The sequence below is a fragment of the Apteryx mantelli genome, chromosome 29 (genome assembly GCF_036417845.1).
Source record: "Apteryx mantelli isolate bAptMan1 chromosome 29, bAptMan1.hap1, whole genome shotgun sequence".
Taxonomy (NCBI): Eukaryota; Metazoa; Chordata; class Aves; order Apterygiformes; family Apterygidae; genus Apteryx; species Apteryx mantelli.
Genome location: NC_090006.1, coordinates 4824225 through 4847270, shown reverse-complemented (window position 1 = coordinate 4847270; position 23046 = coordinate 4824225). Strand labels below are relative to the sequence as shown.

Below are 23046 nucleotides of genomic sequence, written 5' to 3'. Positions count from 1 at the left end.
ATCGTGCAGGACCAGCTTGGTATCTGTGTGTTTTTTTTTTTTAACCATTGGTATCAACGCTATAACTACATGTATCTATTTTTTATATATATTATATATATATATAAACTTCCTGCCTGTGGGTTTCCAGTTTCTCTGCCGTGGCGCTGAGGGAGGGCAGCCCTTTGCCGGCCCGCTGCCTTCTCCCCCTCCCTGACCCCGGGTCAGGACTGCTCCCAGCAGCCTCGCGCTTTGGGCCCAGTTTTCCGGCTGCAACCTCATCTGCCGCCAGCTCTGTCCCTGGCGCAGATCCTGTCGAAAACGGTGCCCAGGCAGCGCCGCCGGCTCCTTTGGATGCACCCGAGGACCAAGCCACCAGGGGCAGATGCAGAAGGGCAGCGGCTCTGCAAGGAGAGGGGCCGTCAGGTGCGAGTTTACCCGTTGGAGGATGAAGGGGACACCTTGTTTCTGTGCCCCAGCCCCCAGTAGCGACAGGTTGGTGCCCTGCCACAGCATCGTGCCCGCAGCGGGGCCGGAGGAGACTGTGGGCTCCCAGACCGGTACCAGGCCTTTTCAGCACCCAGCCCGCTTTCCATGCGCTCTGTTCACCAGGCTGCAGCCCTGAGCTGCTTAAAAGCACCTGGGTTGTGTTTGTTGTTGTTGTTTTTAATTGTAGAAACATTTTGTAAGGATTAAAACAAACAAACAAACAAACAAACCTGGCTTCTACCAGATCGTGCCGCGGGAAGAGGTGAGCCGGGCCGTGCCCCTGAGCAGTGCGTCCCCCACCCGCAGCAGGCCGCTTGTTTTATTTCTTTCACCGCACAAGGGAGCATGTCACAGCGGTGCTCTTATTCGTCTCTGCGTGGCGTGCGCGAGGGTCTCCCTCCCCCCGTCCCGGTGCGAGGTGTGCACAGGGGTCTTTCCTTTGCTAGTGCAAGGTGTGCACAGGGGTTTCCCCCTCCCGGTGCGAGGTGTGCACAGGGGTCTTTCCCTGTCCCAGTGCGAGGTGTGCACGGGGGTCTTTCTCCGTCCTGGTGCGAGGTGTGCACAGGGGTCTTTCCTTTGCTAGTGCAAGGTGTGCACGGGGGTCTCCCCCTCCCGGTGCGAGGTGTGCACAGGGGTCTTTCCCCGTCCCAGTGCGAGGTGTGCACGGGGGTCTTTCCTTTGCTAGTGCGAGGTGTGCACGGGGGTCTTTCTCCGTCCTGGTGTGAGGTGTGCACAGGGGTCTTTCCTTTGCTAGTGCAAGGTGTGCACGGGGGGTTTTCCCCCTCCCGGTGCGAGGCGTGCACGGGGGTCTCCCCGCCCCGGCGTGCGCCACGGCTGCACCCGCGGCTTTTTCCGGGCTCAAGGGCCTCCCTCCACCGCCTTTCGCCACTCCCGAGCCGAGCGGAGCGTTGCCGAGCCGCCGGGGGAGGCGCCGCGGCCGGGCCGCCCTCCCCGCACGACGCCGGGCGGAGCCACCGCCGGGGGCCGCGCCGGGCGCACGGAGCGGCGCCGGGGCCGGTACCGGTACCGGAGCCGGGGCCGGTACCGGGCCGGTGCAGCCATGCTGAGCCGCCTGGGCGCGCTGCTGCAGCAGGCGGTGGAGGCGGTGAGCGGGGCCGGGGACGCGCGGGGCCGGGGCACGCGTGGGCCGGTCGGGGCCGGGGCCGGGACCGGGTGCTCCGGGCGCCCCTGACCGCGGCCCCGGTGTGCGCAGCGGGAGCCCAGCGTGGACCTGCTGGAGGCCTTCACCGAGCACTGGAAAGGCATCACCGGCTACTACCTGGAGGCCACGGGTGAGTGGGGGCCTGGGGGCGGGCGCCGGCCCTGGGAGGGGGCCCGTGGCCTGGGAACAGGGTCCCTGTGCCCTAGGAGAAGGTTCCCATGCCTTAAGATAGGCACCTGTGGCCTGAGGACGGAACCTTGTGTCCTGGGAGGGGGTCCCATAGCCTGGGGACAGGTTTCCCATGGCCTGGGGCCAGAGTTCCCACGCCCCGGGTCAGGGTTCCCGCGCCCCGGGATGGGGTCCCATGGCCTGGGGACAGGGTTCCCGCGCCCCAGGATGGGGTCCCATGGCCTGGAGACAGGGTTCCCGCGCCCCAGGAGAGGGCCCCGTGGCCTGGGGACAGGACCCCACGCCGCAGCAGGGCACAAGGACTGACCCTAGCGCACCGCTGCTGATTTTGCGGGCTGCCTCGCTGCAGCAAAGCCCTCGCCCTGCTCCCCGAGGTGGGTGCAGCGGGTGCGCAGGGCCTGGGTGTGGGGCAGCCGTGGTGCAGGGGGACCGGGGCCAGGCAGGGCTGCGTCCCTGCGCGAACCTGGGGGTTTGGGTCTGTGCAGACGCTCCTGGCAGGTTGCAGCAGTCTCCAGGCTGGGGTAGGTCTCTCTCCAGGTGCACGCTGCTGTCCCGGGACACTAAAAACAGGGCCTTGACTGCTTCGCATCCTTTCCCCAGCAGGAATTTGGCCCTGAGGCCGTGCTGGAGGCTTTCCCAGGCTTGCACTGCATGCCGTAGCGTGCCGGGAAACCCCTGCAGCCCCGGCAGCGGCTCAGCCCCAGCCGGGGACGTAGGGGAGCTAAGTAGGCCCCGAGCAGAGGAAACAACCTCTCGTCCTGCTGCGACTCCACTATAATGTTGCCATCTAGCGTCGCCAGCATTAACGGCCTTTGTTTATTGGGAACTCCGGGCCCAAAACATTTTGGGTGTTGCACACCGGAAGCGGCGCCGAGAGGACAGGGCAGGTCGGGAGCGGGCGCGAGGACGTGGCGGGGTGCACCCAGCCGCGCCGGCTTTGCTCTGCCTTCCCGAGCCCCGTGCACGGGGACATGTGCCGGGATTCGGCGGAGACCCCGCAGCTCGCCCCAGCGCCTGCGCTGTCTTTGCCAGATGAGAGCACCCCGGCGAAGGAGACCGACATCCCCTGGCGCCTCAAGCAGATGCTGGACATCTTGGTGTACGAGGAGAAGCAGCGGCCGGCGGGGGAGGCCGGGCCGTGCTTGGAGTACCTGCTGCAGCACAAGATCCTGGAGACCCTCAGCACGCTGGGCAAAGCGGAGGTATGTGTGCACCCCCCCGGGGAAACCTTCCTTTGAGGGTTAGCCCCCCCCAAAACCCTCCGTGCTGCAAGCACCCGGGGCCTTTTGCGGTATCCCTTTCCCATGGCTTGTGGTAGTGCGCAGTAGTTTTAGCTTTGAAGGTCTTATATTTGGGTGATAGGAGTTTGTAGAGCCTGGCACGGTATTTCTGTGAGCTTTTTGGAGTGGTAGTGCCCACCTGGGTCTTTGGGGGTTGCATTGCTTGGTCTAAGTGCTCCCTCCTGCCCCTGCTGGGATTATTCCTCCTGCTCCGTGCACAGGCTTCTGAATGTTTCCTGCATCTCCTAAACGTGTGTTTGTGTGAAGGGTGTTTCTCAGCTGTGCAGCCTGCAGTGGGAGTTTACACCACTGGCACATCAGTCCTGTGATTTGCAGGACACTGTGTTTTTAAAAAGACACCTCTCAAAGTAAGTACAGCCTAAAAATAACAGCTCTCCCAGGCTCTGTTGCTAATAATACTGCGGTTCCCTATAAATAACCTTTTATTGAAACAAAGGAGAATGGTAATGGTAGAAATTTTCCTCTTCGTTTTGTGTTTTGGAAATGCACGTTAGCCTCTTGTTGCTGTGAGGATTTGCTTGTTTGGGGCCCTGGGTTTTAATTCCCTGGTGATAGCGCTCCAGGAATAACACAGCGGATGGAAAGGGGAAGATAATCCCACTGCCGTTCCTCTGCAGGAGGGCTGGGGAGCTGTGTTCAGACATCCTCTTGCCCTCAGCAGGGCTCCAGGCTGCCTGGCAGGTTGGGGGCAATTGCAAGGGTATTGGGTGTGCAAACGGGTCAGCGGGTGCTTGCTGACGTCTCTCCTCTCCTTCCTTTCAGTATCCCCCCGGGATGAGGCAGCAGGTGCTGCTCTTCTTCAGCAGGGTCCTGGGGCAGGTGCAGCATCCCCTGCTGCACTACCTGAACGTGCACCGGCCGGTCCAGGTGAGCACCCGAAAACGGGCACGCGGGGGCCCGGCCGGTGCGAGACGGCACACGGTTATGGCCACGCTCAGCACGCTGGGACTCAGAGCCGCCGGGGCTGCGTGCTGGGGCCGGTTGCAGCATTCCCGCGGACGCTGATTCACCCAGCCCTGCCCCTCCCGGGGCCGCCGCTGCCAGCGCCGAGGGAGGAGAAAACGCTGGCCTCGTCCCTGCAAAGCCCGGGGGGAAGCGCGGCAGCCGGGGCGCGCGGCACGGCCCGGCACGGCTCCCCTGCCCCAGCTCCCCGCTCTCCCGCAGAAGCTGCTCCAGCTCGGCAGCGACGCCCTGGGCTCCGGCACGGAGAAGGAGGAGGTGCAGTTCGCCGCCGTCCTGTGCGCGAAGATCAAGCAGGATCCCGCCCTGCTGCCGTACCTCCTGGAGGTGAGGCGCCTCCAGGCCAGTGCGGGGCTGCAGGCTTGTCCCTATTGCACCCCAATTGCGCTGAGGACGTTGTGGCGGTGCCGGCCTCAGGGCTGGATTTGGCCTGTTTCGTTGAGTCCTTTCACGTGCTTTGCATCTCCCTGGGCTCCAGCCCTAGGGATGAGTAGGAGGAAGGCTGGGGCTAGGATGCTTTACTGCTCCTCCTCCTCTCTTCGCCAGGGCAAGAGTCTCCTGAACGGGAAGAGGCCGGCAGAGCTGCCTGCCTGCCCCGAAGGAGAGGGTGGAGAGCATCCGCAAGGAGCTGCAGCTGGCATCCCCCCGGCCGGGAAAGGCGGGAGCTCGCCTGCAGCCGAGCCTTCCCCGCCGCGGAGGGAGAACAACCTCATCACCTCCTTGGTGGGGCTGTGCAAGAGCCAGGTAGGGGGTGAGGGCCGGCCCCGGCGGCAAGGCGGATGCCCGCGGTTGCTTGACGCTGCCTCTCTCCTCTTCCTCTCGCAGAAGAGCCGGGTGGCGCTGAAAGCCCGGGAAAACCTGCTCTTCCTCGTGGGGCTCGCCCAGGAGGCCGCCGCTGCCCAGCTGGTGCAGCGCAGCGCCCTGTGCCAGCTGGTGACGGAGCACCTCTGCGCCCTGTACGGCGCCGTGCCCGCCTGCACGGACCCCGCCGACATCCTCGCCCTGGAGAGAGCCAGCTGGAGGTGCGCCGAGGGCTGCCCGAGCCCGTCGCGCCGGCGGGGAGCTTGGGCCCAGCTCCAGCCCTGCCGAAGCCCACGTGCGTGTGCCCCGCGCAGGTCACAGGGGGATGCAGGCGGCGACGGCGGCTTCCCGGGGAAGGAGAGCCTGGCGGCCTTCTTCGGCTGGCTGGATTACCTGGACGAGCTCGCGAGGGGCGCGCACCCGGTGAGGAGCGCCGAGCCGAGCCGGGCGGCTGCCGCGCGTGCGTGCGGGGAGCCTGCTTGCGTGCGCCGGGGCTGAGGCTCTCCGCTCACCCGCAGGTCGTTGCGGACGCCGTCACCGAGGCCGTGTGTGAAAAGTTTTTCCGGGGCATCCTGCAGCTGCAGCTCCTGCAGATGTGAGTGTGCCGGGGGGGGGGGGGGGGGGCAGCCCCACGGGGCGCGCCGTCCTGCAGATTGGGCTGCGGGCATGGTCGGGGGCCAGGGCAAAGAGCAGGGAGCCAAAGATGCTGCAGAAAGCCTTCGTGATCCGCCAGCAGATAAGAGCAGTGCATGCCCGCTCGCAGCTCTTGCAGCCTCGCCTGCCCTCCTGCTGCATCGTGGCAGCACCGGAGCCCTGGCCGTGCTCTCAGCACGCCGCCGTGCTGTATTAACCGCATATTCCCAGGGAGGGATGTGAATCTCACCGGCCCGGCACAGAGCATTTGAGCTAGCTGGAGAGGTGGAGCGGGGCACAAAATAACGGCGGGAAGATGGTTTCTCTTCGGAGCATCCCCCTTTGCAGCATCCCCCTTTGCAGCATCCCCCTTTGCAGCATCCATCGCTCGCGCTGTCCCCGGCAGGTCCGAGCTCGCCATCCTCAGGGCTACGGCCGTGCTGACCAGCACAGTGCGGCAGATCCAGGCGCCCGCCCTGCTCCGCGGCCTGGTGCTCTTCCTGCTGGGGCCGGAGCGGCAGCCCGAAGCGCCGGGAGCCCGCCGCCACCTCCTGCGTGCCCAGCTCATAGAGCACTGCAACCACCTCTCCGACGAGGTGAGCCTGCTCCCGCTCCGGCTCCGGCTCCCGCCGCCTCCGCACCGCCGGGCTCACCCCCCGCCTCCGCCCCCGCAGATCAGCCTGGCCAGCCTGCGGCTCTTCGATGAGCTCCTGCGCAAGCCCCACGAGCACGTGCCGTACAGCCTGGCGCTGAGGAACCTGGAGGCGCGCGGCTACGTCCAGCGCGGCCCGCCGGCCCCCGAGGAGCGCGCCAGCCACGAGCCCGACCTCGACGAGGACGCGCTGTGAGCGGGGCGAGCGCCGGGCCACGGCGGGCTGGGGTTCCCGCGGCTCCCACCGGATTAACTCTGCTTTCCCGGCCCCGCAGGGAGCTGGAGGAAGATCCTTATTTCACCGACGGGTTCCCGGATGGTGGCTTCCAGCCGTCGGAGAAGCCTCCGCTTGCCTCCCTGGGGCGATCGTCCCGCTCGGATGGGCAGGGGCACGTGAACGAGGTTGTCAGCAGGTAGGGCTCAGCCGCCCGCCGCGTCGGAAAAGGTGCCCCAGCAGGGCCGGCCGCGTCGCCGCGCTGGCGTCCCTTCCCTGCCCTCCTCCCCGGCGTCTGCTCCTCTTCCAGCTTCCTGTGCCTGGTGCCCGAAGAGGCCAAGACCTCCTCCTGCGTGGAAGAAGCCGGGTACGACACCTACGTGCACGATGCCCTGGGGATGGTGAGTACCTGGGGGAGGGGGGGGGGGGGTCCCCGGCCGCCTTCGCACCCTCCCCGGCTCTCGCCCACCGCGGCCCCTTGCTGCCCGTCCGCCAGGTCCAGGCGTGCTGCGCCAACGCGGCCTCGTGGGGCTGGCCGCCGGCGCCCCGGCCCCTCGACGCCTGCCCCCCCGAAGCGGCGTTTTACGAGGGACACTTCCTCCGGGTGCTCTTCGACCGGATGACCCAGATCCTGGACCAGGTAAGGGCTGGAGCGGGAGGCTGCCGGCTGGCGCCGGGACTAGTCTTACCAGGCTCCGGCAGTCCAGCCGGGCTCTCCAGGGAGCCGTGATAAGATGCAGGCTTTGCACAAGGGGTCCTGCCAGCACCACTCCTCTTTACTTAACACGAAAGCCCAAGCGACCGTAGATCCCTGGGAAGAGTTCGAGCAGAGCCTCGTTGCTCAGGCTGCCGTCCCATCGAGGAGCCCACCCCAGCTCTCCCCCCTCGCTACAGTCTCCGCCGAGACCCTCCTATAACCTCGGCCCGGCTTGGTGGGAGCCTTTCCGAGCAGGTTCCTAGGCTGAGCATGGGACCGGCCCCCCGATAGCAGGAGTAAAATTGCTGAGAGCATCAGCGTGGGCTCCTGGGTTGCTGAGCACTGGCAGCACTTGCAGATGGACTCGTTTTGCTCTTCCCTCCTGAGCCCCCGGGTGGTGGGAACGGGCTGAAATCCCCGTGGGAGCGTGGGCAGCTCCCGCTGAGCATCCTGCACGTGTCCCAGCCCTACAGCCTGAACCTGCAGGTGACCTCGGTGCTGTCCCGCCTGGCCGCCTTCCCCCATCCCCACCTCCACGAGTACCTGCTGGACCCCTACCTGAACCTGGCACCCGGCTGCCGCTCGCTCTTCTCCGTCCTCGTCCGGGTAATGTCACCATCCAGACTGGGGAGGGGGGGGGGACGGGACACCCCTCCGAAACCGGGGCTGACCTTCCCCGCTGCTTGCCTCGCTTAGGTGATCGGGGACCTCATGCAGCGGATCCAGCGCGTGCCGCAGTTCAGGGCCAAGCTGCTCCTGGTCCGCCGGCAGCTGATGGGGCTGGTGCCCGGAGAGCAGTAAGTGCTGGCGTCCCGCCGGCGGGACGCGTGCCTGAGGCCGGGGTGGGGGGGACACGTGCCCCGTGCGGGGCTCTCAGCAGCGCCCGGCCCGCTTCCCCGCAGGATCGACCACGCGACGCTCTTCAAGGGCGTCGTGGTGCTGGAGGAGTTCTGCAAGGAGCTGGCTGCCATCGCCTTGGTCAAGGTCCCGCCGGAGGGGCCCGCCTGAGCCCGGCTGCTGCCCGGCGCCCGCTCCCCGGGCCGCGACCTCCTTGTCCTCCTCGGCCGGGCCGCAGCGGCCTCCGGGGACGGCGCGTCTTGAGGGTTGGCAAGCCCGGGGCCATCGCCAGGCTGCGGCCAAGCTGACCCGAAGCAGCCGGGATGCCGGCCCGGCTCTACAGCCCTCTCCTGGCTCCGCTCCTGGCATTGCACACGGGACGGCAGCTCCTGGCGCCCGTCCTCTGGGTGCAGCGGGGCAGCGGGTCCTAATCCCAGCACTATCCTCCGGGGTCCCTGCTGCCCCTGCCTGGCACCTTCCCGAAGGCCGGGCACGGCCGTGGCAGCCCGCGACGGGCACTGCACTGGCCTCCTTTGCACCAAGGCAGCGGCACAAGAAACGGGGTGGAGCGGGTGCTAAATCCCAACTACCTCCCAGCTCACCCGGAGGTGCTGCCGCCCCAGCCCGGGATCGGCCCCTCGGGATGCACCATGCTGCTCTTCCTTACAGGCAGGGGCTCCTGCCTGCCCGGCAAACCTCGGTACGACTGTTTTGGCAATAAAACTACGTGCGGGCAGGACGCTGCCCTCCCGCGACAATCGACCGGCTCCCGGAGGGGCCGTTAGCTGCTCGGGGAGGTGTCCCGGGGGGGTAATTACACCACCTCGACTGGGGTAACTCGACCTCCGCGGCCCCCGTCAGCCCCCGGCCCGGGCACGGCGTGTGCATTGCTGTGTGTGTGCTTGGTTGTGGCTCCCGCCCGCGGGCACGAGGGGCTGCGCCGGGACGGTGCACCTCGAAGCGGCCGTCCCGGCCGTCCCCCGCGAGCGACTCGTCTCTGCCTGCTGCAATAAAGCCGTGAGCTCAGCACCGCGCGCTGCGCCTCCTCCCGTCCGTATGGCGCCGTCCCGGCCCCCATCGCCACTGCTGGGTGCACGCTTTGCAGCCCTGCGGTCCCGCTCTCCGTGCATCCCGATTGCCCTCCCCACCGACCCGGGCGTCCTGCTCCCAGCCCCCTTCAATCCCAACAAGGAGCCACACGGATGCGAGGAAGCAATGGCCCTTTTTATTTCGGCTCTGCCTGGCTCTCAGTCCCCCCCCCCCCGGCAAGGACGCAGCGCCCCGAAACATTCCGCCCCCGGGGCCGCGTGTGGTGCATCCCGGGGCTCCCGCAGCCTCCGCCTCGGAGGCCGGTTCCACTCACCCATCTGTAACCACTGTCCCCAATTCAGAGCCGGCTCAGGGAGCCCCAACGAGCTTCGTCCCCATCCTGGCGAGCGCGGGGGGGGTGGAGGGCAGCCCAGGTCCCAGAGGAGGCACCGACATGCTTCCCCCGAGCCCCGGGGCCCTCGGAGCTGCTGACCTGCGATGCAAAAATCAGATGTGCGTGAGCATGGGCACCAGGAGAGCGGAGCAATCCCCGGAGAGCTGGCTGCGCCCAGCCCCGCTCTGGCAGCGCCCCGACGGCCGAGCCGGGCTCAGCTCCCGGCTCCTTGCTCCGCAACTCAGCCGAGGAGCCGGTGGCTGAGCGGCCCCAACGCGGCGCTTTCCCCCCGCCCCGCCGCCGCACGCCTGGATGCGGCCGGCCCATCGGGGCGCGCGGGGGAAAGGGCTGCGGTGCCAAAGGGACCCCGGGACACCCGGGTGCTGCTACCGCCTGCCCCCAAGCCGCGCGCCCAGCCCCTCGCAGCCTACCCGGGAGCTAGCTGTAGACGGGCACCACGGCCGCCGCGCGAAGCCGCTGCACGATCCTGCCCTTCAGGCCCTCCTCCTCCACTCGCCACCAGCGGAAAGCGGGGCCGTGCAGCTCGGGGGGGCCAGCGCCGGGGCCGCCGGCCGGGACGCTCAGCAGGACGTTGAAGCACACGCCATCCGCCCCGTTGGCGCCGCCGGCGCGGTGCTGCAGCCCCAGCAGCCCCAGGGCCGCGGGGCTCGGCGGGGCCGGCGGCAGGCAGTCCCGCAGCAGCCGCAGCACCGGGGCGCGCAGCCCGCCGTGGAGCTCGGAGGCGGCCGTGCCGCAGGCCGTCACGGGCAGGTGGGGGGTCCCAGCCGTGCTCAGCAGCACCCACAGGTCCCCGGCGTCGCTGGCGAAGGCCACGAGGAGCCGCAAGCAGATGAGGGCGCAGGGCAGCTCCTGGGGCAGGGTGGCGGGGTGCGAGGGGCTGCGGCGGTAGCGGGCGGCCAGGTCCAGCAAGGGCAGGATGTCGGGGGCTCGCAGGGGCAGGGCGGACGGCTCCCCGGCCCACCACGTCGCCTGCAGGGACTCGGCGTCAGCATCCTGCAGCGTCTTCAGGGTCCCGCCTGCGGGAGAGAGGCACCGATACCCCACCATGGCGCTGGCGGGGACACTAATACCCCATCAGGGCGCTGGCAGGGATGCTCACACCCCACGATGGGGCTGGCAGGGATGCTAACACCCCACCGCAGCACTGGTGGGGACACTAATATCCCACCACGGGGCTGGCAGGGATGCTCATACCCCACCACGGGGCTGGCAGAGATGCTCATACCCCAGCAGGGCGCTGGCAGGGATGCTCATACCCCACGATGGGGCTGGCAGGGATGCTAACACCCCATCAGGCGGCTGGCAGGGATGCTCACACCCCACCAGGGCGCTGGCAGGGATGCCCATACCCCGCTCTTCCCCAGGGCCGAGCACGCGCAACCCGAAAGGCGAAAGGACGCACCGGTGGGGCGGGCGAGGAAGACGAAGCGGATCCAGGCGGGCCCTCGCTCCTCCAGCGCCAGCAGGGTGAGCGGCTCGCACTCGAGCCCCGTCTCCTCCCGCACCTCCCTCCTCACGGCCGCCACGATGGTCTCGCCGGGCTCCATCCTGCCGGCGGGCAGGTACCACTTGCCCCGGCACTCGGGCTTGGCCTCCTGCGTCAGCAGCACCTCGTCCTGCGGAGGGAAGGAGGGAGGGAGGCAGGGCGGGCAGCCAGCAGCACGCGCCCCCCGCGCTGCCTCAGTTTCCCCGGGCGCGGGGCCGGGGCCCCGGTGCCGGGCGCTCACCCGCTCGTTGAAGAGCACCGCCAGGACGACGTAGCAGGCGTTCCTGCGGAGGCGCGCGGGGCCGGCGGGCCGCGGGCAGCAGTCGTACCTCTCGGCCACGTCCCAGGCTCCGCCGCTCAGCACGGCGTCCAGCTCCGCCGCCGGCGCCTCCGCCATGGCGCCGCGGCCCCGGCGCGCGGGACCCGCCGCGTCCCGGCTCAGGGGGCCGCCAGGCGCGGGGGCGGCGAGGGCACCCGCAGAGCGTGCAGGCGGGCCGGCGGCGGCGGCCGAGCCCGGGGGGCGCGCGGGGACGAGGGGGAGCACCGGAGCGGCGCCTCGCTGGGCTGGAGGGTGCAGTAAGGGAAGGGGTCCCTGGTCAGCGGGGCGCACGGCGAGGTGCAATAGGGCAGGAGGTCGCCAGGCTGCGGGCTGCTATAGGGGAAGGGCTTGCTGGACTGGGGGACGCACAGGGGGCTGAAATACGGGAAGGGCGTGCTGGACTGCAAGGTGGACGGAGGGATGAAGTAGGGGAAGAGGTCGCCAGCCTTCGCGATGCATGGAGGGGTGCAATAGGGGAAGGGCTGGCTCGACTGCGGGATGCCCAGGGGAGCGCAGTAGGGGAAGGGCTGGCTCGACTGCAGGCCGTACGGGGGGAGGCAGTACGAGAAGGGGTCAGGGGGCTTCGGGATGCACGGAGGGGTGCGATACGGGAAGGGCTTGCTGGACTGGGGGATGCATGGGGGCGCGCAGTAGGGGAAGGGCTCGCTAGACTGAAGGGCATAGAGAGGGCTGTAAGGAAAGAGTTCACTAGACTTTGGGATGCACGGGGAGGTGCGATAAGGGAAGGGCTGGCTCGACTGCAGGATACATGGAAAGCTGTAATAAGAGAAGGGTTTGCTAGACTGGAAGATGTAGGGGGGGAAGGGCTTGCTAGACTGGGGGATGCAGGGGGGAAAGGGCTTGCTAGACTGGAAGATGTAGGGGGGAAAGGGCTGGCTAGACTGGGGGATGTCCGGGGGGGTGTAGGAGTGGAAGGGCTCGCTAGGCGGTGGGCTGCATGGAGGGCTGTAACTAGGGAAGGAATCGCCAGCTTGCGGGGGCCAGGGCTGGCTGGACTGCAGGGTGCAATAGGAGAAGGGCTGGCCAGAGTGCAGGGCGTCTGGGGAGAAGCGTTTGGGGGAAAGTGGGGTTCGGGAGGGTGTGCTGGGTTGCAGGATGCAGTAGGGGAAGGGTGTGCTAGACTGCAGGGTACAAAAGGGGAAGGGTGTGCTGGACTGCAGGGTGCAAGGGGGTGTGCTAGGCTGCGGGGTGCAAGGAGAGAAGGGTTTGCTGGACTGCAGGGTGGAGAGGAAGGGTTTGCTAGGGTGCAGGGCGCACAGCGAGGCGCAGCGGGAGAGGGCTTGCTGGGTTGCAAGGTGCAGTAGGGGAAGGATTTGGGGATGTGCAGGGTGAGAGAGGGGAAGGGTCTGCGGGACTACAGGGCGCAATAGGGGAAAGGTTTGCTAGGCTGCACGGGGTGGGGGGGGTGCAGCAGGGGAAGGGCTCCGGGGCTTGCAGGGTGCACGGGAGGGTGCAACAGGGGAAGGGCTCCGGGGCTTGCAGGGTGCGGGGGGGGGGTGCAACAGGGGAAGGGCTCCGGGGCTTGCAGGGTGCACGGGGGGGTGCAACAGGGGAAGGGCTCAGGGTGCGGGGTGCAGCAGGGGAAGGGCTCGGGGTGCAGGGTGCAATGGGGAGGGTTCGCGGGGCGCCTGCAGCCCCCCCCCACCCCGGGCTCCGCCGCGCGCATGCGCCGGGGCAGCGCGCACGCCCCCGACTCACCGCGCGTCCCGGCGCTCCGCCGCGCGCGCGCCGCCAGACTGCCCGCCTGCCCCCCTCGCCGTCTATTGGCCGCCCCACGCGTCGAGCTCGCTTCGCATTGGGCAGTGTTGCCGTCACTCTTCCCGCACGGCGGCGGGGCGGGGCTTAGGCCTTAAGGGGGCCGGAGGTGAGTGGGAAGAGGTGCGTATTGCGCATGCGTGGCGTCATACACTGCATGGTGCATGCCCCGTATTGCGCAATGCATGGCGTCATACGTCGCGTGGTGCGTATTGCGCATGCGTGGCGTCATAAACTGCATGGTACATGGCGCATATTGCGCAATGCATGGCATCATACATTGCATGGTGCACGCTGTATATTGCACGGTGCACACTGCATATTGCACAGTGCACATTGCATGGTGCATGTTGCATATTGCACGGTGCACATTGCATATTGCATGGTGCACGTTGCATATTGCACGGTGCACATTACATACTGCACGGCACACTGTGTGTATGGCACAGGGCACAGTGCACAGCATACGATGCATGGGGAATGCGGCCCAGTGTCTAGTGCATGGGGCACTGTGCACACTCCACAGCACGCAGAAGTCAGCCCACTGTTTCCCTGTTGTCATTAGGGCAACGCAGGACATCTCCAGGCAATGGTCCTTGGGGTGGCTGCACAAAGCAGGGCGATTCCCCCCCCCCCCCCCAATGTCACAGCACTCTGTGCTGCGGAGGAATCGCAGCGTTGCTCGTGCTGGCAGCATCCTCGAGCACCCTGCAACGAGCCCGGGGCTGCCTGCAGCATGAGCCCTGCTGCAACAGTGCTCCGGAGCCAGCAGGGAGCCCAGCTCCCCGGGCTGCTCATGGCCCACTTTGTCATGCTGCTGCAAGGCAAATGCCAGCAGCGGCGGTGCCGGGAGCTCGTGTGGCTCCCCCCGTGCTGTACGCCCTGGTGAGGGCTGTGTCCTCTCTAGCAGCCTGGGAAACCCCAAGGGAGCAGCAGCTGGGACTGGATCCCAGCACCTGCACGCCCTGCGCCCAGCCACCGCCGCCCCCGAGGCCCTGGCTCAGGTTGCGCTTTGTTCTCCCTTGGAAAGGGGAGCCGAAAACAAGGGAGGGGGAGGCGGGATGGCAGAATGCAGAAAGGGAAGCGGGACACACAATGTCGCAGATGCATGAGGCCTTTGGGGCTGGGTTTTGCCCTCCGCACAGTCCCTCGTGCTGCCTTCCCTGCGGGGCGCCGCGGCAGGGGCAGGCCTGGGCTGCTCCCTGGCACCCCAAACCTCTGGGCAGCCTCGGAGCAGTGCCAGCGAGGAGAGGCGGCGTCCGGATGTTTCCCAGCCCGTGCTTGCGCCCTGCGAGGCTGCCAGCTGAGGCAAGGCCAGAGACCGCGCCAAACTCGTTTCACTGGTGGCTTGCGCCAAGGGCTGCCTTGTGCCACGGCCCCCCCCCCCCCCCCCCCCCCCCCGCATGAACCACCCTCGCTGCCCTCCCCAGCCTGCTGAAGGGACCCAGGCGTCCGAGCGCCCCCCGCCATGGACGGGGCAGGGAGGGGACGGGGCCGGGGCGGCGCGGGACGGCAAGGCGGAGGCAGGCGTCGCGTGTGCCCACGGCTCTGGGCATGCTGCAGACACGTTTATTTCCCCTGCGCGGCGCCCCGGGTCCCCCGGCCGGCCGGCGGCAGCACCGGGCACCGCACCGCGCCGCACCGCACCGCGGGGGCCCTGCTCCCCGCTGCAGCCGGCTCCAGCGACGGCCCCCTCGCAGCCCTGCTCCACCGCCGTCCTACTTGCAGCCTTGCAGGACGCCCACGGCCTCGCGCACCGCCGAGAAGATCATGCCGTCCATCTGCAACGGGCGCAAAGCCGGCGTCAGACCCGCCGACACCCCGTCCCCATCCCTGTCCCCATCACCGGCCACCGACCTGGGCTCGGAGGCGGCGCGCGGCCCCGGTGGGGCCGGCGCTGTGGTCCCTGAGGCGGGCGGCGTTCTCCGGCGAGAGGAACCGCTGCTCCACGCTGACGGTGCCGGTGAGGGTCTGCACCTGCCCCGAGCACCGCCGGTGTCAGCAGCCCACAGATGCTTGAGGCGTGTGGGGCTGGCGATGCCAGGACCTCCCCATCCCACGGCACGGCCGGGAAAGGGCATCTGTGCAGCGGCATCGCTCGTGCAAGGTCATGCATCGCTTGGGCAAGGCCATGCATCCCTCATGCATGGTCACACATCGCTCATGCAAGGTTACACATCGCTCATGCAAGGTTACACAGGAGGGTGCATCCAGGTTTTCCGGCACGGTGCCATCCCCAATCGCTGTAACCCCAATAAATGCACCCCCCGGGCAGCACCGGGACCCCCGGTGCCCCACGACGAGGTGGAGAGGAGCGCCCTACCTGGTGGGGAGCCCCCGCGGGGACCAGCACGGCGTCCCCGAGGAACTGCAGGAGCGTCCAGCCGCTGACGCCGCACTCCTCGCGCAGCCTCCTCCGCAGCGAGAGGTCCAGGTAGCGGCCGGGGCGGGCGGCGGGCTCCGGCTGGGCCGCCCCGTCCCGCTCGTGGTCCTGGCGAGGCGCCGGGGGTGAGCGGGGCCAGGGGCCGGCGGGGGCCGCGGCGGGCGCGGCGGCGGCGGCACCCACCTTTTGCAAGAAGTCCCGGATGCGGCCGGCGTCCTCGGCGCGGAAGATGTGCCACAGGGCGCCGGGGCGGCTGCGGGCGTCCCAGAGGCGCTCCTTGAGCGGCGCGTCCACCCCGTCCTCCTCGGCTTGCAGCAGCAGCCCTGCGGGCGCAGTGGCGGTGAGCGTGGCTGGGGGGGGACACGGCAGGTGCCCCCCGGCCCCGCACCAGCCCTACCCGGCCGGTCGGGCGGCGATGCCCCCGCGTGCACTAGCACGCTGATGGAGTCGGCCGCCTCCACCGTCAGGTTTTTGGTCCCGATGGTCCTGTCCTCGGGGCTCACGCCTGTGCGGAGAGGGAGCAGAGGGGTTGCTGGGGGGGGGGGGGGGGCAGAGCCGGGGCTGGGCGTCCCCCCCCCCCTTCTCCCGTCGCGGGGCCGCGCTCACCGTACGCCACGCAGACACGGGGCCGCAGCCAGCGCCGGCCCCGCTCGCCCCGCAGGTAGGAGGCCAGGTTGAGGCGGCCGTGGGGCCCGCAGTACTCCGGCAGCGGCAGGCTGGCGCTCAGGTTGGCGGCCCTGCGGCGGAGAGGCGGCGCTCGCACCCGGGGCACGCCGGCACGCCTCGGCTGCCCGCCGCCCCCGGAGCCGCGCTGCAGCCCCGGGCACGCGGCCCCGTGCAGCCGGTCCGGCTCCCCGCGGGGCAGCCTCGGCGAGCCGGGAAGGGGCGAAGGCTCGGCACCCACCGGCACAGCTGCATGTCCCCAAAGCCGCTCTCCAGCTTGAGCAGGTCACCGCCGCGCTCCGGCTCGGGGCGCGCTGCGGGAAGGGAGAGCGCGGCCTCACCACTCGGCCCCTCGCTTCACCGGCCGTCCCCGCTCCCAGGGCCATCCCGGGGGGACGGGACGCGCGGGCTGCCCTGCTCCCCTTTGCATCCTCCCCAAAACTGCCATGACCCCCCTCGTGCTCGGGGCAGGCAGTGTGCAAGAGCTCAGGCCCCCGCTGCCTGCTCCACTGAAACCCGCAGGGGATTATTTATTGCAGCAGAAAGGAGCCAGGCCCTCCGGCATCTGCTCTCCGTCCGGACATGCCTGCAGGGCAGCCCCGTCTGGGAGGAGAGGCGGAGATGAGGCTGGCCAAAGCGGGGCCAGGCGTGCTTTTGGCATGGGGCTGAGACCCGGCAAACTCATTGCGTGCTAGGCATTGAGCCAGCTCTGCGGCCCCAAAGACTCATTGCATGCCAGGCACTGAGCAAGACGCAGTCTCCCCCCTCCCAACCCCGTCCCCTTGATGCTAACCGGCCGGCCGGCGCTCGGCTGCTTACCGGCGCTGGCGGCGAAGCCGTCCCAAAACTCCTTGCTGCTGATCCTCACGCGGCGCGGCTGCGCCCGCAGGTTCACCGCCTCCACCTCCTGCTCCCCGCCGGCCGGGCAGAACGACTCCGGCCCCCACAGGCGCCCGTCCAGCGTCTTCTGCAGCCCTGAGACCAAGACCGGCTGCCGGGGCAGCCAGGGGGGTCACGGCGCGGCACGGCGCGGAGAGGGGCAGGCGGGTGCGCGGGATGCAGCCTCCGGAGCTCACCTGGCCCTGCCGCCAGTGCTCCTGGAAGAGCTTGTAGTTGGCGGCGTGGTCGGGGTGGCGGAGCCAGAGGAGCCCGCCGGGCGCCAGCAGGCAGTGGGAGGCAGGGGGCTCGGTGGCGCCGGGGCCACCGGGCTCGCACCCCACCTGCCGCTCCTGGATCTTCCTCTCCACCACCCGGGCGATGATGCTGTCCAGGATGTTGGCGAGGCGGGTGTCCTGGGGGCGAAGGCGGCGGCGTCAGCCCGCTCCCCCAGTCCCGGTGTCGGTGCGGCGGGGACGCGCCGAGCGCGGTACTCACGCTGGGCAGGGCGGGCGAGACAGGGGCGAAGGCCATGCGCACGCCGTTGTGCCCCAGGCACAGCTTGACGGCGGTGGAGGCGAGGAGGTCGCAGAGCGTGGCGGTCTGCACGGCCCCCCGGGGCGCCGGCCCCCCCGGCGAGCGCGGCCCCGGCTCGGGGCTCTCTGCTCGGAGGCGAGGGGGCAGAGATGCGTCAGGGCGGCCCCGGTCCTCCGCCACCTCCCCGCCCGGCATCCTGAGGGGTTGCCATTCCTAGGGATGCAGCGCAGCATCCCTGAACCCGCCAGCCCTACCTTCCTTGATGGGCCTGGACGTGTCGGCTTCGCCGTTGCTGCCGGGCTGGAGAGGCGGCATCTCCTTCCCCAGCTTCTCCTGAAACACCGCGAGCCACTGGTCCAGGTGGGCGCCCCATGGGGAGCACGTCCCCTCCGCATCCCTCTCCCGCGGACCGGTCCCCTTCTCGGGGTTTTGCCCCCAGGCACCCGCCGGCGGGGTCTGCAGCGGGGCCGGGCACGGCCCCTCGTACCTGCCTGCTCCCCGCCACCTCCGCCGGGCCCCCGTCCGCGGCGGCCGCCCCGCAGGGGCAGCGCGACTTGATGTCGAACTTGGCCCGGACCTGGTGCAGCAGCTTCCAGAGCTCGGTGAGGACTGGGGACGGGGAGACGCGGCTCAGCGCCCCGGCCCGGCGGCCGCCCCGGGGGGGGGGATCCGTCCCTGCGGGCAGCGAGCGGGGGGCCGGGGGCGCTCACCGTGGATGGGGACGAACTGCGTGGGGACGAGGGACCCGACGTCGTGGTCGTGCCCGGGGACGCACTCAGCCGGCCGTGCCGTGTCCTCTGCAAGACAGAGGGTGCATTCACCAGAAGCAAAGCCCAGCTGGGGCTCAGCTGGGGCAGCGGCTCCCCGGGACCCCCAGCTGGTACCTTGGCCGGCCTCCTGCCGCCTGCCGCGGTGGCAGTCGGGGCACAGCTGGAAGCCACATCTGGCGCAGCTCCAGTGGGAGTTGAAGAGGCCGCGCTGGCAGGCGTCGCAGAGCTGGGGGGCTCCTTCCCCGCGCCTCCAGGCCGTCACCCCTGCGGGCAAACCCAGCCATCAGCCTCCCCTCCGCCTCCGAGCCCGGGGCGTCCCTCCGGCTGCGCGCATATTGGAGGCACGCGGTTTGGAGCGGCAGCAGCCCCCGGCCCCCGGTGCCTCCCTGCTCCCCGACGCCCGGTGCCCTCCCCAGCCAGCCCCACGCCCAAGGGCCAGATCCGAGCACGGGCACCCCCAGGTCTCCCACTCACGCTCGTGTCCCCCGCAGGCTCCCAGCCAAGCCTCCCTGTCTCTCCGCACAGCCTCGCAGAAGGGGTCGCCCAGCACCGACAGCAGGTACTTGGCCAGGCAGAGGCTGCTGCCGGCGCTCTTGCTCCTTCTCTCCTTGCCGGCGACGTCCAGGTGCAGCATCTCCCCCTCCGCTTCGTCCAGGGTGCAAAAGCCATCCACGCTCAGCTCCCCACCGGCCCCAAAGGCAAACCTGCGGAGGGGACGGAGAGTTCAGCCAGGAGGGGGGGGGCCGACGGGGCGCGTGGTGGCAGCGGGAGCCGCGGGCTCCGGAGCAGGGTTGCAGGGCAGGACGCTGTGTGTGTGTGCTCTGGAAGGGGGCTGCAGAGCCGGCTGGCACCCACCTTGTGCGCAGCACAACCTGGCAGCACCCTCTCCTAACCGGCACCGAGCCGCCGGGCAAAACACGGGTCCTGGCCGCAAGGAGGGACAACCACTGTCACGCACTTTGCTCGTGCTCAGCCTGGCTGTGCCTGTGCCCTCGGCCATCAAAGAGCATCGCGCCAAGGCTTGCTCCGGACGAGCTCGTAGCTAACCGGATCCGAGCCCTGCTCCGACAGCCCAGCTGATTAGTGCTCGGTGCATTACCGCCTTTATTCGCTGCCCAACGAGCCCCCGAGCGGCTCCTCCATCGCCAGGACCCAACCAGGTTGGCATCGCTCTCTTGCAGCCTGGCATGGGGCTGGGTGGCTGGGACCCCCCCCTCGCAGCCGCTGTCGAGCCCCGGCGCCCGCCCGCTCACCTGCGGAAGTGCAGCAGCCTGCAGGCGCTCTCGGGGGGGTCGTCGTCCTCGCCGTCGGCCCCGGGGCCGGGCTGGGCGCGGGCCGCGCAGGCGCAGCACCGCGGGATGCTCGCGGGCAGCGCCGTGCAGGGCACGTTCTGCAGGCGCCGCCGCTCCCGGGGCCCCGCGCCGCCCTCGCCGGCGCAGCTCCGCGCTCCTGGGGGAGGCGGGAGGCAGGTGTGGGTGCCAGGCCTGGCGCGCAGGGACGCGCTGGCCACCCGGCCCTGGAGGACGGGGATGCCGCGGCGTCATCCAGAAACTAGGCCAGAAAGTAGGGCTGGAAAGTAGGGCTGGGAGATCTCCGGGGGTCACGTCCGACATGCCGGCACCTCCCTGAGGAGGGTGCCGACCCAGCGACGCCAGACCCGGGAGAGGAGGGGGAGACAGGGACAGCGGGAGCAAACCCGGGGGATGCTGCTCAGGCTTTATCACTTCCACAAGGAAAAACGTCCATAAGGGCTTTCTTATCAGCCAGCTCAGCCCTGAGCATCCCCTGCCCCCAGCACGCACTCATGTGCCCTCTCCCGTGGGTGGCATGCCATGGGCACCGGAAACCGGGATGCGACTCTTCCCACGTTGCCACTGGGGTCACCTTACCTCCCTCTCCCAGCTGCACCTTCCTCTCCTGCGGGAACGCCGTCCACTCCTCGGCGCCAGGACACGCAGCGCCCGCGCGGTCCGCAGCCTTCGCGCCCCGCTTGGCGGGACCGGCACCGTCGGCGGCGCCGTGCGGCCGCTTGGCCGAGCGCTTGCCCTCCGCGGGCGCCTTGCAGCGTGGCGAGGACTGCTCCGAGTGGCGCGTCAGCCACGTCTTCTTCAGCTTGGTGTGGTTGCTGGGCGGGCAGGCAAAGCCGCCCCCTTTGGTGCCCAGCGCCGCCTCGCCGTCCGGCCCCGGGGCCTCGGCTGGGGCGGCCGAGGGGCCGAGCGCCCGGCAGCCCACGCCGGGGCACCGCTCGCAGCCCGGCGCAGCGCAGAGACAAGCCGCCGGCAGCTCCAGGTTGGAAAGGGCCGGCGGGTAGCGTCCGTCGGTGAGCAGAGGTGACGGGTCGGGCTCCCTCGGTCCCAGCGGTGACCCGGGCGCCAGGCTTTGGTACGTGAGGCTCTCATCTTTGGGCTTGGAGGGCCTGCCCGGCGCCGGCTCCGGAGGGAAATCCACGGCACGGGGCCGCGTGCCGGCCCAGGAGCCCCCCGGCGCGCCGGGCTGCAGCAAGAAGAGCGGGCGTCCCGCGTGGCCGGCGCTGGCAGGCGGCGGCGGGGCGGCAGGAGCGGGCGCCACCGGGCTGCCACCGGCTCTGCCATCCCTCCACGCGGCACCCAGCGGCTCCCCGTCTCTGTCCTGCCTCGCCGTCCCCGCCTGGCCCCTGCCGAGCAGCTGAGATTGCACTTGGTCCTTGGCCAGGAGGTGGAAACCGGGGTCTTTTTTCGGGTAAAACTCCTGGAGGGGAGCAGAGGGCTCTGTTAAAGCTGGCGTCAGCGGCACGGGCAGCTGCGGCGCAGCGGGGACCCCGGGCTGCCGCGGACCCTTTGCACCCCGGCGCTTACCTTGTTCCCCGAGCCGGAGGCGCTGCCGAAGGGGGCCGGAGCCGCCTTGCGCCGCGGCGGGGGGCTCAGGTAGAGGGGCTGCGCCCAGGGCGGCGCGTAGGGCGCCAGGTGCCAGTCCGCGGCGGCGTAGCGCCCGTCGCCCAGCGCCCCGGGGCCGTCCGGCGCCGTGCCGCCCAGCCCGCCGCCGTACGCCGGCTCGGCCGGCAGCAGGGAGGACACGAGGAAGGGGCTGCGCTCGGCCAGCTTGGCCTCCACGAGGAAGGGGCAGTGGTGGAAAGCCGGGGGGTCGCCGGCCCCGTCCCCCGCGGCGGTGGCGCCGGCGGGCTCGGCCGGGCCCCGGGGCTTGCCGGGGCGCTGGCTCTCCAGCCCCGCGAAGGGCAGGGGGTAGCGGCGGTAAGCGTGGCTGTAGAGGGCCAGCGGGGTGGCCAGCACGGCCTCGGGCCACCGCGGCCCCCGGCGCTCCTTGCCCGGCTCGGTCCAGCCCGCCTTGGGCTCGCCGTTGCGGGGCTCCGGCAGCAGCGGGAGGTCGGTGCCGTCCTTGAGGGCGCGGGGCAGGCGGCACAGGGCGTCCCGCACGCACGCCGGCGCCGGCGGGTAGGGACAGCCCAGCCGGCCCCCCGCGGGCTCCCGGCCGAGCCCCAGGCACCCCTCGGAGTCCCTCCAGAGCTGCCCCTTCTCTGCATCCAGCCTGGGGCCGTAGCCCAGCTTGGCGGGCTCTTGGTAGCCCGGGGCCGCCAGTCCCGGCTCCGCGGCGGCCGTCCGAGGCAGGGCCCCCGCTGCCCCGCTGCTCTCCGTCACCCAGGCGTCCCGGGCTGCCTCCTGGGGTCTGCTCCAGCGCAGCAGGGCCTCCCCCATCCTGGCGTCGCTGGCCATGCCTCCGCGCCGTTCATGTGGTGCTCAGCACCGTCCCAGGCAGGCCGGACCCTGGGGACAGAGAGCACGGTGTGAGGGAAGGCGGACGCCCGGGAATGGGATGGAGGGGCATCTGGCACCGTTCCTGCCCTGCCCAAATGCTGCCAGGGCACTGAGCCAGCCCCACGTGGTTTGCAATGGGGGAAAGTGCGGCACGTGAGCATGGGGTGTTGGTGCTGCGGTGCTGCTTTCTACCTGTCCCCCCCCCAGTTCCATCCTCCCGTGCACGGTGGGAGACCGCGGTGCACCCGAGGAAGAGGCGAGCAAGCGGGGCACCCTGGCTCCAGGCCGCCCATGCTCCATCCCATCTGCCGGCGAGCACGATCGGGGCGGTCACGTGGCTGGGGAGCGGGTCCCCACCCCGGCCCGGCCCCCCTGCGCCCAGCCCCGCGGGGCTGGCGGCCGCGACGCACCTCCGCGCCCACCCGGCCCTCCGCGCCCAGCCTGGCCCCGCGCCCGGCTGCTGGCACCCAGCGTGGGGCGGCCGTGCCCCACGCAGGTATTCGCCTCCGGCCAGGGCCGGGCTCCGATTCCCAGGAGGGCTGGCAGCAAGGGGGAGCTTCGGCTCCCGCTGCCGAGAGGCCCCTCCTGGTAGGAATGCCTGGGGAGATTTGCTGGATTAACACTCCTCTGGGACCCAGGCCACACGCGCACGCACACGGTTCGCAGCCGGTCCTTGGAGGCGCGCAGCAGCCAGCGGCTGCATCCCTTTCTCACGGGGCAAAAGCAACCCGCAGCCCTCCAGCCCCCCCCTGCCCGCAGCGCGAAAGCCGGCACGGCCAGCCGAGCCGCGGGGGACAGGCGAGGAGCAACCGGGCACCGAGCCGCGGCTGCAAAACCGCAGCCACCTCTGGGGTGGGACAGCGTCCCTGGTCCTTGTTCCCTGCTGGGGGCGCGGAGCAGAGCTGGCGTGGGGCACCCCGGGGTGCAGGACGCCCGGTGCTCGGGGCAAAACGCGGGTGAGGGGAGCCTGCAGGCAGAGCAACGAGGTGCCCCCAAAGCGCAGCCAGCGGCGCCCCGGCACGCGGCGTCCTCCCCGTCCCCGCAGCGCTGTCTACCTGGCACGGCGCAGGGAGGCTCCATCGAGGACCGCGCGCCGCGGGAGGGTTAGCGCAGCAGGGTGAGGAGCTGG

The 23046-nt window shown here is 70.0% G+C and overlaps 4 protein-coding genes across 5 annotated transcripts; 1 reads left to right on the top strand and 3 right to left on the bottom strand.

Annotated features, from left to right (window-relative positions):
- Position 1: 1 nt before the first annotated feature.
- Positions 2-8948, top strand: FHIP2B (FHF complex subunit HOOK interacting protein 2B). 2 transcript variants are annotated; one of them, XM_067312546.1, is made up of 17 exons: positions 2-405; positions 1682-1760; positions 2852-3021; positions 3883-3987; positions 4285-4407; positions 4627-4824; positions 4906-5102; positions 5196-5304; positions 5400-5476; positions 5921-6110; positions 6189-6358; positions 6442-6579; positions 6691-6781; positions 6877-7020; positions 7543-7683; positions 7774-7874; positions 7980-8948. In XM_067312546.1, the coding sequence occupies exons 1-17, from the start codon at positions 334-336 to the stop codon at positions 8083-8085; spliced, it is 2211 nt and encodes a 736-aa protein (XP_067168647.1). In that variant the 5' UTR covers positions 2-333; the 3' UTR covers positions 8086-8948. The 2 variants fall into 2 exon arrangements, with proteins under 2 accessions (XP_067168647.1, XP_067168648.1); XM_067312547.1 differs by lacking the exon at positions 2-405 and adding an exon at positions 1478-1573.
- A 176-nt stretch (positions 8949-9124) lies between these two features.
- On the bottom strand, positions 9125-11308 carry NUDT18 (nudix hydrolase 18). The gene is made up of 4 exons (XM_067312550.1): positions 11086-11308; positions 10761-10974; positions 9769-10374; positions 9125-9436 (listed from the first exon to the last, which is right to left on the bottom strand). Exons 1-3 carry the CDS (start codon positions 11239-11241, stop codon positions 9776-9778), a joined length of 969 nt encoding a protein of 322 aa, XP_067168651.1. The 5' UTR covers positions 11242-11308; the 3' UTR covers positions 9125-9436; positions 9769-9775.
- Positions 11283-13187, bottom strand: LOC136994445 (uncharacterized). The gene is made up of 2 exons (XM_067312270.1): positions 13137-13187; positions 11283-12305 (listed from the first exon to the last, which is right to left on the bottom strand). The coding sequence occupies exons 1-2, from the start codon at positions 13185-13187 to the stop codon at positions 11283-11285; spliced, it is 1074 nt and encodes a 357-aa protein (XP_067168371.1).
- Positions 13188-14657: 1470 nt separating this feature from the next.
- HR (HR lysine demethylase and nuclear receptor corepressor) lies at positions 14658-21875 on the bottom strand. The gene is made up of 18 exons (XM_067312269.1): positions 21003-21875; positions 20058-20895; positions 19422-19617; positions 18643-18872; positions 18283-18432; positions 18109-18195; positions 17874-18007; positions 17653-17716; positions 17360-17523; positions 17062-17277; positions 16805-16976; positions 16227-16299; positions 15929-16059; positions 15720-15827; positions 15506-15645; positions 15263-15430; positions 14797-14916; positions 14658-14720 (listed from the first exon to the last, which is right to left on the bottom strand). Exons 1-18 carry the CDS (start codon positions 21873-21875, stop codon positions 14658-14660), a joined length of 3927 nt encoding a protein of 1308 aa, XP_067168370.1.
- Positions 21876-23046: the final 1171 nt, after the last annotated feature.

What these genes read in the sequence shown, in the direction of transcription:
- FHIP2B (XM_067312546.1), top strand. Translation starts at nt 334, where the DNA reads ATGCACCCGAGGACCAAGCCACCAGGGGCAGATGCAGAAGGGCAGCGG. An exon ending in CAGCTGCAGCTCCTGCAGAT is followed by an intron (nt 5,477 to 5,920) that starts GTGAGTGTGCCG and finishes TGTCCCCGGCAG; the next exon opens with GTCCGAGCTCGCCATCCTCA. An exon ending in TCTTCTCCGTCCTCGTCCGG is followed by an intron (nt 7,684 to 7,773) that starts GTAATGTCACCA and finishes TGCCTCGCTTAG; the next exon opens with GTGATCGGGGACCTCATGCA.
- NUDT18 (XM_067312550.1), bottom strand. Translation starts at nt 11,241, where the DNA reads ATGGCGGAGGCGCCGGCGGCGGAGCTGGACGCCGTGCTGAGCGGCGGA. An exon ending in CGGTGCTCTTCAACGAGCGG is followed by an intron (nt 10,975 to 11,085) that starts GTGAGCGCCCGG and finishes TTCCCTCCGCAG; the next exon opens with GACGAGGTGCTGCTGACGCA. An exon ending in CTTCCTCGCCCGCCCCACCG is followed by an intron (nt 10,375 to 10,760) that starts GTGCGTCCTTTC and finishes TCTCTCCCGCAG; the next exon opens with GCGGGACCCTGAAGACGCTG.
- LOC136994445 (XM_067312270.1), bottom strand. Translation starts at nt 13,187, where the DNA reads ATGTACCATGCAGTTTATGACGCCACGCATGCGCAATACGCACCACGC. An exon ending in CGCAATACGCACCACGCGAC is followed by an intron (nt 12,306 to 13,136) that starts GTATGACGCCAT and finishes TGTACCCTGCAG; the next exon opens with TCTAGCACACCCTTCCCCTA.
- HR (XM_067312269.1), bottom strand. Translation starts at nt 21,875, where the DNA reads ATGGCCAGCGACGCCAGGATGGGGGAGGCCCTGCTGCGCTGGAGCAGA. An exon ending in GTCCAGGCCCATCAAGGAAG is followed by an intron (nt 17,524 to 17,652) that starts GTAGGGCTGGCG and finishes GCCTCCGAGCAG; the next exon opens with AGAGCCCCGAGCCGGGGCCG. An exon ending in CCGCGGGGGCTCCCCACCAG is followed by an intron (nt 14,917 to 15,262) that starts GTAGGGCGCTCC and finishes TGCTCGGGGCAG; the next exon opens with GTGCAGACCCTCACCGGCAC.